We start from the raw sequence: 14178 nt of genomic DNA, 5'->3' as shown, positions 1-14178 counted from the left end.
AGGATTGGGCCAAAAGAAATCTGATGAGGTTCAACAAGGATAAGTGCAGGGTCCTGCACTTAAGACGGAAGAACCCAATGCACCGCTACAGACGAGGGACCGAATGGCTAGGCAGCAGTTCTGTGGAAAAGGACCTAGGGGTGACAGTGGACGAGAAGCTGGATATGAGTCAACAGTGTGCCTTTGTTGCCAAGAAGGCCAGTGGCATTTTGGGATGCATAAGTAGGGGCATAGCCAGCAGATCGAGGGACGTGATCGTTCCCCTCTATTCGACATTGGTGAGGCCTCATCTGGAGTACTGTGTCCAGTTTTGGGCCCCGCGCTACAAGAAGGATGTGGAAAAATTGGAGAGAGTCCAGCGAAGGGCAACAAAAATGATTAGCAAAAAGAAAAGGAATACTTGTGGCACCTTAGAGACTAATCAATTTATTTGAGCATTGGTTAGTCTCTAAGGTGCCACAAGTACTCCTTTTCTTTTTGCAAATACAGACTAACACGGCTGTTACTCTGAAAAATGATTAGGGGTCTGCAACACAAGACTTATGAGGAGAGGCTGAGGGAACTGGGATGGTTTAGTATGCAGAAGAGAAGAATGAGGGGGGATCTGATAGCTGCTTTCAACTGCCTGAGAGGTGGTTCCAAAGAGGATGGTTCTAGACTATTCTCAGTGGTAGAAGAGGACAGGACAAGGAGTAATGGTCTCACGTTGCAGTGGGGGAGGTTTAGGTTGGATATTAGGAAAAACTTTTTCACTAGGAGGGTGGTGAAACACTGGAAATGCGTTACCTAGGGAGGTGGTAGAATCTCCTTCCTTAGAGGTTTTTAAGGTCAGGCTTGTCAGAGCCCTGGCTGGGATGATTTAGTTGGGGATTGGTCCTGCTTTGATCAGGGGGTTGGACTAGATGACCTCCTGAGGTCCCTTCCAAACCCTGATATTCTATGGTTCTCCAGGAATTGTCCCTCTCATTGATAAAGGTCCATCTAGCGGCCATCTCGGCTTTCCACCCACCGTTACAGGGTAGGTCTGTTTTTGCTCAGGAAATCATGGCCTGATTCCTTAAAGGCCTGGAGTGCCTCTACCCACAAGTCAGAGACCCCATCCCTCTGTGAGACTTGAATCTGGTGCTGTCTCAGCTAACGGGTCCTCCTTTTGAGCCCTTGGCTTCTTGCTCTCTCCTCCTCTCCTGGAAGGTCACGTTCCTGGTTGCAGTGATGTCGGCCCACTGGGTATCCGAGATTCAGGTGCTCACCTCGGAGCCACTGTACATGGTCTTCTACAAGGACAAGGTCCAGCTAAGGCTACACCCAGCTTTTCTTCCTAAAGTAGTCTCCGTTTCATTGGAGCCAGAACATTTACTTACTGGTCTTCTTTCCAAAGCCGCATAAGTCAGAAGAGGAGCTCAGGCTAAGTGCCCTGGACATTAGGAGGGCTCTGGCCTTCTGTGTGGATAGGACCAAGTTGTTCCGTAAATCGATGCAATTGTTCGTCACAGTGGCTGACAGGATGAAAGGTCACCAGGTATCCACTCAAAGAATTTCTTCTTGGATCACGGTCTGCATTCGCTTTTGCTATGACCAAGCGAAGGTGCCACCTGCGGCGATCGTCACCACCCACTCTACAAGGGCGCAGACTTCTTCGGCAACTTTCTGGCCCATGTGCCTATCCAGGGCATCTATAGAGTGGCCAAATGGTCGTCTGTCTACACTTTTACGTCCCATTATGTGCTGACCCAGCAGGCCTGGGATAAGGCTGGTTTCGGTAGGACAATACTGCATGCCGCTAAGCTATGAACTCCAAGCCCACCTCTGTTGATACTGCTTGTGAGTCACCTGAAAAGGAATTGACATGAGCAAGCACTCAAAGAAGAAAAACCGGTTAACTACTTTTCCTAACTGTTCTTCTAGATGGGTTGCTCATGTCCATTCCATTTCCCCCCCACACCCCCACCCCTCTGTTGGAGTTGCCAGCAAGAAGGAACTGAGAGGGTGCCAGGAGGGAGGCAGCACCTGATATACCACTGCATGGGAGTGCCACTCCAGGGGGCACCACAGCCAGCCCTAAGGATAACGCTGAGGCAGAAATCTCTGACAGCTGTGCATGTGGGTGCGCGCACACCGAGAATGGAATCGACACGAGCAACACATCTCAAAGAACAACAGTTATGAAAGGTAGGTGACAGTTTTTTCTCCGAGGTCAGCTGAATGACCTGGGCCTCCAAGGCTTAGTTGTCAGCCTGAAGTCAGGCAGCCCAGTTGGGAGTGTCCAGTGCTTCCAGAAGTTTGGCCAGGTCTATTTTACTGGCATCAAGCCCACTCCTGTGGCTTAAGTGGTCCATGCAAACTGACGTGGGCAGTCTGACCTAGCGGCCAGACCAGGAGTCGGGAGCCAGGCTGGGTCAGATACCAGGAGATTAGATTCTGAGTTATGCCAGAGATCGAAAGTCAAGTGTAAGGAGGCAGGCAGGGTCAGGTTACCAGGGGATCAGAGTCAGGTAGTAGGAGCAGGTAGTGCAAGGGAAACAGTCCTGAGCAGGGGCAACCCAGTTACATGGACAACTTCTTCTTTCTGTGCTTGATTTTAAATACAGTCAGGGACATTCAGAACCCCCGAATTCCACCTAGCAGATTCCAGGATTGCAGTCCTCTGTTCTCTCAGAATTCAACTTCTAGTTCTGGTGCCTGTTAGCAGCCACTTGGTGGCAGGGAGTAGTGGATCAGTGTTCTCATTGCACACATCATGAGTACCTGGTTCATACCAGGAAGCTGACGATCTAACCAACGAATCACATTCAAAATCCTTTTTAGGGACACATGTAGATCACTTGCCAACCAACATTTCTGATGCAATTCTTTCCTCCCAATGTTTGAGCCACGGTGGAAAGTGTCCACGGTCAGGCTATCTTCTCTGAGGATCTCTGGGTGGATCTCAGGTTGTATCTTACTCTGCTATCAATTGTCTCACTTTCCTTCCCTCACGCAGGATGAGCACAAGCAGTGTCTATAGCATTGCTTGAGGGTAGTGTCTTTGGTTAACATTTGTAAAGCAGCTACGTGGACTTCCAACCATATGTTCCTGAGTCATTATGCTTTAGTAGAAGACTCTGCTGCTGACACATACTATGAGGCAACAGTCCTTCATGCAACTCTGCCACCTACATCCTTGCACTCGCTTCTTTCTTGAGTACTAGCTGTCAGTCACCCACAATGGAGTACACATAGGGACCAGCACTTGAAGAAGAAGAGGAAGTTATTTACCTTACAGGTTATTTGAGATTTGTGGTCCCTATCATACATACTACCACTCTCCTTCCCCTCTGCTTTGGACATTGATTAGATTCATGGTAGAGAAGGAACAGGAGAGGTGGTTGGTGTGCTCCATCTTTTATCTCCTTCGGTGGAGGCCCTAGGAAAGTAAGGGTGCATGTGCGAGTCAGCGGACACTGCTTTCAAAATTCTCTGACTCTGGGAGCATGGAGTACATGCGTATCCCTAATGGAATACAGATAGGGACCACACATCTCGAAGACCCTCCAGTTACTATAAGGTAAGTAACTTCCTCATGCTGGGGGTGAGCTAGGGCTGGAGGTTGGTAGGGCAGATCTTGCACTGAGAGAGAGAGGCAAAAGAGGCAAAGGTGGAGGGAGGGAGCGAATCAACAACAGTGAAAGAAAGGATGAGAATGCTGAGAGCAGATAAGAAGTCACTGATGTTGAAGGACTAGAAGTCACGGAAAGACCAAGTGACAGGGCATGAGGGAGTTGGGGAGCAATGGGTGATCCTGAAAGGGAGGGAGCTCAGCAAGAGAGATCTGAGAAAGCAATGCTTGGTGAGACCAAATTCCATGAGTGTTCCTTTTGGTGAATGGGAGAGTTGACCGTGAGCTGCAGATTGAATGAAGAGGGGAGGAAAAGAAAGTGTGCAGCTAAGGGGTTGGATGGGTTGTTCCCATGGAAGTTGAAGTCCCTGATGCTGAGTGTGGGAGATTGTAAGAAGAGGGAGAGAGAGAGAGAGAGAGCGAGGAGTTGAGATCAGAGAGGAAGGCTGATGGGGAGGAGCTGGATGGATGGTAGGTGACAGCAATATTGAGGGGGAGAAGAGAGAAGTCAATGCAGCATTGTTCAGAAGAAGAGAGGAGGGGGAAGGGAGGAGGGAGGTATTGGAAATAGCAGCAAGGGGACAGGAGAAGCTCCGTACCCCACCACAGTCTGATCCAGGCGGGGGGGGGGGGGGCGGGCGGGGCGGGGAAGGAAGGGGTGAGAGAAGGAGAAGCCTCTATAAGAGATGGCAGCTGTAGAGGGATCCAGGTTTCTTGAAGAGCCAGGAGCTGGAGGGAGCAAGATAGGAAGAGGTCACAGGTGGCTGAGATCTTTGTAGATATGTCATGGCGTTCCAGAGACAGCGAGAGAAGTGGAGGTGCAATGTATGTGAGGTTAGCAATGTTGGCACAAAATGGACAGGGGGTGGGTGAGGAGTGGATTGAGGCAAATGTACCAGAGGTGAGGAAAAGGATGCAGATGTAAAACCTCACCGAGGGCATCAGTCTTACATACAGAACAAATTTCCAGGGATCGTGGCCTGGCCTTATCCATGGCATACGAAAAGAGGCCTCCCATAGTGCTGAGAATGTGATGAAGTGCCTGCCTACTAACAACTCCCTTAATCCCATGGGAAAACCTGTATGTAGATGTGGCACAACCGTGTATTAACTTTATAGCAGCTGATTACCTGGAAATGTCTTCTTTTTAATCATTTCACCATGTTGCCTCTGTCAGGAACATCTTTGATTCAGGATATGAAGGCTTATCTAGAAGGAGCTGGGATCGAGTTTTGTGATATCATCCTCCTGTTAGATGGCCACCCAAGACCAGCACATAAGGCAATTCTGGCAGCCCGCTCCAGGTGTGTGCACTCTGATCAACCATTTACTGAAACTTAGAAACTTTTTAAATAGTCATCATTTACTAGAGCAATAACAAATGTCATGTGTGGACATGATTTCTCAGTACCACAGACTGCTTCTTGGATCAGGTTGTTTTGAAGCACACAAGAGAATAGGCTTCTGTTCACTGAGTAACACATAGGATTTTTCTCCTAGAAATTCAACATAATAGAGCCATTAAGCAACAGTGACTAAAATATGAATGAATTTGCCATCTCAGCAGGGAAATGTTAGAAAATCAAAACCTTAGTTGAATAACAGATGGTCTGTATCCTACCACAATTTCAAAAAGAAGCAAATAATCACGCATAAAACTACTGTCATGAACTTGAAAGGAACAAGTGTTCATGAAGAACAAAAAGGATGTTCTAAAAATGAAAATGCAGCTCAAGAGATGCTAATAGAAATGAAGCCTAAACTTTGGTATGTAAGCTATGAGGTAGAGATTTAAGAATCCATTGAACAAACATATAAAAACATCAATACATTAGGGGGTAGATTGGTCTCTCTGGGTTCCCACTTGGTTGAAGTTGTAAATAACTTACTCGTTTAAGGGTGTATCATACGTCTCTTCCCTGGCACGGCCACCCAGCTCTCTTGGCTGGTACATGTAGTGAGGAGAGGTGGATATTGGTTCTGCCCTTCCCTGTACCTTCTTCACTCACTTGCAGGGGGAGCATTGGGTGCATGGCATTGGGTTCTGCAGTGCATAGAGCTGCAATCTAGGCAGCCTTAACCTGGCTGAGTGAGAGAGATGGGAATCTACTCTGTGTATGGCTATGTTAAAGCTAGGTATGATCTAGTCCTGTATCTGTACATCAAAGTAAGAAGCCAGTGGAGAATCAGCAGGCCTGTTAAACTGTGTAAAGGGAGTAATCGAAAAGGAGAGGGGGATTGTTGGCGAGATAAATGGTTCGTAGATTCCAAGGCCGGAAGGGACCATTAGATCATCTAGTCTGACCTGTATATCACAGGCCATAGAATCTTGCCCTCTTACACTGTACTGAGCCCAGTAACTTGTGGATGATTAAAGTATGTCTTCCAGAAAAGATGTCCAATCTTGATTTAAAAAGATGGAGAAGCCACCGCCTGTCTTGATAGTTTGTTCCAATGGCTAATCACCTTCACTGTGTGTATTATTTCTAATTTGCATTTGGCTTTAACTTCCAGCCACAGATTCTTATTCTGACTTCCTTGATAAAGAGCCCTTTAGTACCTGTGAAGAAAATACAAGGGACATGGTAATCAAATCACCTTTCAATCTTCAAACCCAGTGGTTAGGGCACTTGTGTGGGATGTGAGAGACCTGGGTTCAAAACACTGCTCCTCATCAAGGGGAGTGGGGATTTGAACCTGAGTCTCCCAAATTGTGGATGAGTTCTTTAGCCACAGGACTATTGGTGAAGGGGAAAGTACCATCACCTCCTGCTTCTCAGTTTTTGTTGAGAAAGGGCTGACCCGGCTTAGGTGACTGACTCCAGAAGGCTCATGGCTGTGACCCCCCCAGCTAGAGGGAGGCACCTCCCTCAGACCGAAGTTAGGCACCTTCCTCCCTTTACCTACCACCACCACCACCTACCACCCCTCTCCTCAGCATTTCCTATTGACTGGCTTAGGCAACTCCCCGCTCAGCATGCTGGCTTTTGGGAATCCCTTTTTGAGGCATCTAACTCTTCTCAGTTCAGGGTTTGATAGGGTGACCCTATACAGCTTCATCCTCACTGATCAGCATGGTTTACAGATGACCTGGGACAGATGGAGCAGGAGAGGAAGCTAGACAGACAGCTAGAGTGCCAGTGGCAGAAATCTCAGGCCGAGTCTAATTGGTTGTGACATGAAGAATTTGCTAGGGAGAAATTGTGAAGGGCTTTAATCAGGTATACAAGTTGAAGAGAATATAATACTGAATGCCATTAGGAGTCTACAGTAACCGGTGACAAGAACCTGCACTCAGAAGCTGTTATCCAGAAATTGTGACCATGTCATTCAGATTCAGGCACCTGAAAAAACTGACTCTTACATATTCAAAAAAGGAAGGGGGAGCTGGATCAATAGTCCAGAGTTAGAGGTACACCTGGTGGGGTGAAGAAAAGCACTTTGCCACATCAGTAGATGCAAGTTATGTTATATGGAGAGGAAGGGTAGAAAAGGCGGGAAACCAGACTAGAATCTAGCTCATCCGATGAAGTGAGCTGTAGCTCACGAAAGTTTATGCTCAGATAAATTTGTTAGTATCTAAGGTGCCACAAGTACTCCTTTTCTTTTTGTGAATACAGACTAACACGGCCGCTACTCTGAAACCTATCTATTAATGGTGCAATGAGGTTAGTAGATGAGCACAATCTAATACTATCACAGGCAAACTTACTAATGCCTATAGCCAGTGAAAATGGGTTCCTTCCATTCAGTATACAATAATAATTAGAAAATGGAGGGGGTCAACAGAAAATTTTGACTTTTTGTTGAAAAAAAACTTGATTTTTTGTTTAATTTTTGGCAATACTTTCTGCAAAAATTTTCGTTTAGTTAAAATCCAATTTTCCATTAAAAAAAGTTTTGAAGGAAAATTTTCAGCCAGCCCTAATAATCTTTAGCATGTACATACTTTAGTACTTTACAAATAGTATCTAACAAACCATCACAATATCCTTGTACAGTAGGCAGGTAACCATTTATATTAGTGTCTAGCCCCTAAGAAACCAGGAGACCCATAATGTTTGAAGTTTACCAGTACTTCATATGCAAAGTAAGTAAATGAATTATTACAGTGTATTATATCCTAATTTTTATATTTTTGAAAATTAATTGCCATAAAGAAAATCCATATGGCATTGTTTCCTATATAACATCCTATAGCATTGTTGGGATTGTGTTGCTTTGTTGCATCACACACAGATTTATCTGAAACATGACAATACTACATTTGAGAGACAAGGTTTGAGTGTGACTGGATCTCTGGGGTACAACTTGGAACCGTGGGACCCTTGTTCCCCCTTAGCTCTCCAATCTGGGCTGTCTCTCATAGTGCTTTGCTAGTGATAAGCAGTAAACACCTCCAGGTGCTGTGATCACTCAGCCACCCGCATGCAGAGATTCAAACAATTTAGCTGAGTGTATGTTCTCTAAGCCACTCATGAACTATATAGAGGAAAACACTAGCAAATCCCCTTTGGGAAGAGACCTGAGATCTGTGTAGCTCAAAAGCTTGTCTCTTTCACCAGCAGAAGCTGGTCCAATAAAAGATATTACCTCACCCACCTTGTCTCTCTAATATCCTGGACCAACATGATTACAACAACACTGCATACTATATTTGAGGAGGCATTTAGAGGCAGTTTTCCCCTCCGCATAGTAGCTAGGAAGTAATTTATGTGAAAGCATCAATGCTTTGTAGCCCCCTTTGAACAGTACTGCTTGAAACCATCTGCAGAACCTTTCTTGTGGTTATGTAAAATCTCCTTGTGTTACATCAGTCACCTTTCCTTTTCCAGTTACTTTGAAGCCATGTTCCATTCCTTCATGCCAGAAGATGGACAAGTAAATATTTCTATAGGTGAAATGGTTCCCAGTAAACAAGCATTTGAGTCTATGCTGAGATACATTTACTATGGTGAAGTGAACATGCCTCCTGAAGATTCCCTGTATCCTTAAATCTACTGAAGCCTAAGGTCTGTAGATGCAATTGAAACAGACACTTTGGATTTCTTTTGCTATGGATATTTTAATATGTTGGCTCTGATTCTGCCATGTCATGCACCTGGTGTCATCATTTACACCTGTGCAAAGTGAGTGAAAAAAAATATGCCAGACCAGAAGAGAAGCATATTACACCTGCTCTGCACTGCTGCAAATGCCTTCATTGTGAGGGAGTGGAGAATCAGGCCCTTCTACTGGACTATGAAACAGTTCAGTTGAGTTAAACTATAACTAGTGTTATGATTTTGTCATGAAATTTTTAAATATATTTCATGGCAGAGGTGCTGGAAAACAACAATATGTCACAGAAAGAGGTTAGTGGGAGACGGAGAGTGACCCTACCCCACACTCGCCCCACAATGGCAACTCCTGTCCCGTGGGACTGAGCCCAGCTGTCCGCTCTAGGCCTTGCGACCTAGCACATGGGGTCACAATGCTGAACAGTTTTGAAGAGTCCATGCTGCTTTAGATGGAGATGGTAGGGCAGATGGACCAAACCTGAGTGGTGCTGTGACCCCATGTACAAGTTTGTAACACCACTTGGTTTGAGCACATTTCAGTTGTTTTGGAGGGCATTTGATGGACTTTATTCAAATTCATGCTTTCTGTGACCATCATGACAAAATCATAGCCTTAATTATAACTAGCCAGGGATTTGAACCTGGCTTTCCCATGTGAGTTTTCAGACCACTGATCTATGCAATTTCTCTCTTTTCCTGATCTAATGAATATTTAATTATACAAAGTGGAACAGCTCCAACAGGACAGATTGAGAAGTCCCCACCCCAAATGTCCAATAGCCTGCCACTTAAGGTATTCACCTGGGATATGGGAGACTGGGGTTCAAGTCGCTAATCCAGAGAAGGGTTTAAATCTAGGTCTCCTGCAGTCCAGGTGTGTGTGCTAACCACTGGGCTGTTGGCTGTAATGGGGGCAAGCTCTGTCTTGGGTTGTTTGTGTGAAAGGACTGGTGTGTCTTAGAGAGCTAGGGTAAGATGCACAAAAAGAGTGTCTCCTATACATCACTAACTTTCACAAAATCACCACTCAGCTGCCACCAAACTATGTAGGCACCTAAATCCCTAAAGGCACCTGCATTTCTGCTGGTGGGCATGCCCAAAGCTGACTAAATCCTGACACTGCCCTCACAGCTAACAAGACATTCAGAGCCTAAGCTGCTTCTTTGAGTAGATGCAGCCGTGTTGGTGGGTGCATGCCTAGGGCTCTGGAGCCAGAGAACTTTGCTTAGCAATGTCTGTAAAGGGGCAGCGCTCACACCTCCTTGCCACAGCTTCTGGCTATATGAGGCGGCACCACCCTGACCCCTTTCATTTCCTTCTTACTGCCTGTGGCTGGAGTCAGAGCTTTGTGTGATTCTTAACCATGCAATCTCTCACTGTCTTTTTCTAGTGTTTGTTCTAGTCGTATATAATTAGTACCCTTAGTGTTAGTTAAATGTAGTGTTAATTACATTTAGTTAAGTATTTCCCCGGTGATGCCCTCACCATGGTTTAAAGATTGTTATATGGGGAGAGCGACCCCCAACAACAATCCCCACACACTGCTTACTGTGACGTCTACGTCAAGGAGCGGTGTGCAATTTCTAGGTCGTTCTTGAAAGGAACTCAGCTGGCTAGGGACCTTCGCCTAAAGCAGCACCTGCTTGACCAGGCCATGTGGCCTGCTTAAGCACCGAGGACCTCCTCAGATTGGAAGTCACCCTCAGGTTCTGAGAGTGCTGCCATGTCATGCTCTGGAGCCAGCGCCTCTCCAAAGGGATGGAGGAGGAGTTCCCCATCGAATGCGCCGAGGAAGAGGTCACATAAGACCAATCCAGACCACTGCAGGTCTCATGAAAACTCTTCTGCCTCCTCCAGAAAGAGTGTGGACCAGCATTGTGTTAATGCCAGCATACATGAGGGTGTGGGTGCCTCTAACAGCTTCCTGATACTGAGCAGAGAGGTCAGAGACCCTCTACCATTGACTCTGATTCTTGAATCCAGTACTGACGAGAGTGATGCTGGCATCAGTTGTTTCCACGCCGGCGGCATATCAAGCAGCAACAGACCTCCTTTGCTTTTCCATCCTGACCCCTCCATTGATCCAGGCTTTTGCCAGGGCTGTGTCGTTTATAGCCTCATTGTGTGGATGGGCCACTGAACCTTTTGGTCCATTGGGACCACACTCCGATGTTCCCCTTCCACAGTCTGTGGAAGCAGGGCTGGTATGGGCTTGGTGCAAGGGATCTCTTTGGCACTGGGAAACTCCTTGGCACCATTGCATTCACACCACTGATGTTACCATGGCAGCTCTCACTGCCCTCCACTTTGGAACCGTCAGCTACTTTGGTGCCACCACTGATTTTGGGGTCCACACTGCTCCCCCCATCGGGAACAATTTGGCAGGGCTCTTCCTCGCCTTCAATACCTGAGGATTTCAAGTCCTATCAGGACCTTTGGTGGTGCATGGCTGCTTCCCTGGCCTTCAGGCAGAGTTCCTGCAGGAGAGCACCATTATGTTGCTGGATATCCTGCAGCTGTCTGCTCCTGGGAGAGTGGCTCCTCTTATTAATGATGCACTCCTAGAGTCTGCAAATGTTCTTTGGAGATTGCCAGCTTGGAGGGATTGCTCAGTGGTTTGAGCATTGGCCTGCTAAACCCAGGGTTGTGAGTTCAATCCTTGAGGGGGCCACTTAGGGAACTGGGGCAAAAATTGGGGCTTGGTCCTGCTTTTAACAGGGGGTTGGACTAGAAGACCTCCTGCGGTCCCTTCCAACCCTGATAGTCTATGATTCAGTATCATGTATGACAAAGCACATGGAGAAACTCTGTTTTGTCCTGGTGCAGGGATCTGAGGGCTTTTATTTTCACCTGGATCCAAATTCCTGGTCGTAACTGTGGTGAACAATAAAGGCCAGCAGGGCAGATTTAAGTCCACTGCTAAGGATGAGGACTCTAAAAGGATGGACTTTATGGGTAGGAAGATTTATATTTCCTCCTTTTTGCAAATGCAGATTGCAAACCAGCAGGCATTGTTGTCCAAATACAAATTTGTAAATTAGATGTTCATGTCTAAGTTTGCAGACCAGATGTCTGAAACCTCCAGAGAGAAATTTGGGGCATTCATTACCAAAGGCTGCTTGATGGCCAAGACATCATTGCAGTCGATGCTGAACATCACGGACTCTTCAGTCAGAGTTGTGGCCTCCAAGAGACCATGAGAAGGGTATCTTGGCTGCAGAATTTGGGCATTGCTCCTGACCTGCAGCAGGCTATAGATGATCTGCCTTTCAATGGCTAGGTGCTTTTTTCAGACAAGATGGACAAGACTCAGTACTTCAAGGGTTCTAGGGCCACCCTACATTCCTTGGGTTTGTACACACCGGCAGAGCAAAGGTGCTGCTATGGGCAGCAGCAGCAATACTGTCCACAATGCACTTTTGGGCAGTCTCAGCCTTCCATCGCAGTTTGGATGTGCGTGAGGCTCTTGGGCCACATATCTGTTTGCATGCAGAGGGTTCTGTTAGCAAGATTGCGCCTTTACCCCTTCAGATGTGGCTCAGGATGGTTTACCATCTGACTCTTCAATCCTTGGACAGATCGGTCCATCTACCTCCACTGGTCCTGGACTCCTTGTAGTGGTGGATGCTTCCAGAAAGTATATGTCAGGGCATTCCCTTTGTCCAGCCCCTACCAACCAGGTCTGTTGTCTCTGACATCTCCCTGGTGGGCTGGGGAGCACATCTGGAGTCACTGAAAATTCAGGTTTCAGAGTAGCAGCCATGTTAGTCTGTATTTGCAAAAAGAAAAGGAGGACTTGTGGCACCTTAGAGACTAACCAATTTATTTGAGCATAAGCTTTCGTGAGCTACAGCTCACTTCATCGGATTCATTCAGTGGAAAATACAGTGGGGAGATTTATATACATAGAGAACATGAAATTCTCCTTGATTATCACTACAAAAGGTTTCTCCTTCCCCCCCACCCCTGCCACTCTCCTGCTGGTAATAGCTCACCTTAAGTGATCACTCTCATTAAAGTGTGTATGGTAACACCCATTGTTTCATGTTCTTTATGTATATAAATCTCCCAGCTGTATTTTCCACTGAATGCATCCGATGAAGTGAGCTGTAGCTCATGAAAGCTTATGCTCAAATAAATTGGTTAGTCTCTAAGGTGCCACAAGTTTTTCTTTTTGAAAATTCAGGGTCTGTGGTCAGAGCAGGAAGTGTCTCTGCATATCAACATACTGGAGCTTCGGGCCATCTGCGATACTTGTCCCGCCTTTCTGAACCGCATCGGGGAGCCATCATTTACATATTTACCAGTGATACTGCTGTGATACATTATGTGAACAGAGAAGGGGAGCACAATCCAGGGTGGTTAGGTTATGGCAGTTCTGCATCAAGGAGGCTATCACTCTAATAGCCGATCGCTTTTCCGAGGCCCCGAATCATCTCGCAGACCATCTCAGAAAAAATTTTTGCCTGAATCACGAGTGTTCCCTGAAGACAAGCATCCTGCAGGTCATCTTTGCAGCTTGGGGCATTCCAACAACCAACCTGTTTGCTACAAGGGACAACAGGAAATGCCATCTGTTCTGCTCTCGAGGGGAATTCTGTCCAGGCTCCCTGACTGACACCTTCCATCTCAGCTGACATTAGCTCTTCTGTATGTTTTTTCCCAATCCCAGTCATACAACAGATCATCCTCAAACTGAAAGCGGATCAGGACATGCTTATCCTCCTTGTACCAGCATGGCTGAGGCAGTGTTGATTCTCCAACCTTGCGCTTGTCAATTCAGCCTCCTTTATCCCTTTATCTTCATCCTGACCTACTCACTCAGAATCATGGTGTTGCCTTGCATCCCACACTCAGCTCCCTGCATCTCACTGTGTGGTTGTTTTGTGGTTGAACGAGAATGAAAAGTGGTGTTTGGCAGCCATTCTGCAGGTTCTATTAAATAGAAAGCCCTGTACCAAAATCACCTGTTTGAGAAAATGGAACCATTTTTTTGGTGTGTTCATCGGCCCCGCAGAATTCAACTGATGCTGGTCTCTATCCAGGACATCTTAGAGTACTTGCTGTGTCTTCGGTTGCCTGGTGGTGCCTTTAGCTCTTGAGGTCGCACCGGGTAGTGATTTCAGTGTTTCATCCACCCATTCTTGGAAGATCAGTCTTTTCCAGTACCATGGCAGCAAGATTCTTTAAAGGCCTTCTTCATCTCCATCCTCCAGTGTCTCAAAACCAGTTCCTCTGTGGGACCTTAATACTTTCCCAGTGGACTTAATGGGACCTCCATTTGAGTCTCTGGCATCTTAACCCTTTCTACTTTCTGTCAGAAAACTGCTTTCCTGGTTTCAATAACATCTGGAAGGGGAGTCTCTGAGTTGCAGGCTCTGAGAGCCTCCTTATACAGGGTTCTCGAAGGTGGTATATGTACCCATGTTTTTTCCTGAGCTGCAATCAGCTCCGGAGGAGCAGTATCTCCATACATTAGTTGTCAGATGATGTCTTGTCATTATACCATTACTGCATCTTCCA

General features: G+C 46.4%; 1 protein-coding gene across 1 annotated transcript in view; it reads left to right on the top strand.

Annotated features, from left to right (window-relative positions):
• Window positions 1-10122, top strand: part of LOC140903741 (leucine-zipper-like transcriptional regulator 1) — a 55888-nt gene extending 45766 nt beyond the window's left edge. Inside the window, exons 5-7 of the mRNA XM_073325483.1 lie at window positions 4773-4899; window positions 8431-8580; window positions 9382-10122. Of these exons, the coding sequence (XP_073181584.1) occupies window positions 4773-4899; window positions 8431-8580; window positions 9382-9490 (386 nt within the window). The 3' untranslated portion in view covers window positions 9491-10122. The remainder of the gene's footprint in view (window positions 1-4772; window positions 4900-8430; window positions 8581-9381) is intronic.
• The last annotated feature ends 4056 nt before the right edge of the window (window positions 10123-14178 follow it).

This window comes from Lepidochelys kempii, chromosome 27 (genome assembly GCF_965140265.1).
Source record: "Lepidochelys kempii isolate rLepKem1 chromosome 27, rLepKem1.hap2, whole genome shotgun sequence".
NCBI classification, from domain to species: domain Eukaryota; kingdom Metazoa; phylum Chordata; order Testudines; family Cheloniidae; genus Lepidochelys; species Lepidochelys kempii.
The sequence above is the reverse complement of the archived record's forward strand: the minus strand, read 5'-3'. Positions and strand labels throughout refer to the sequence as shown.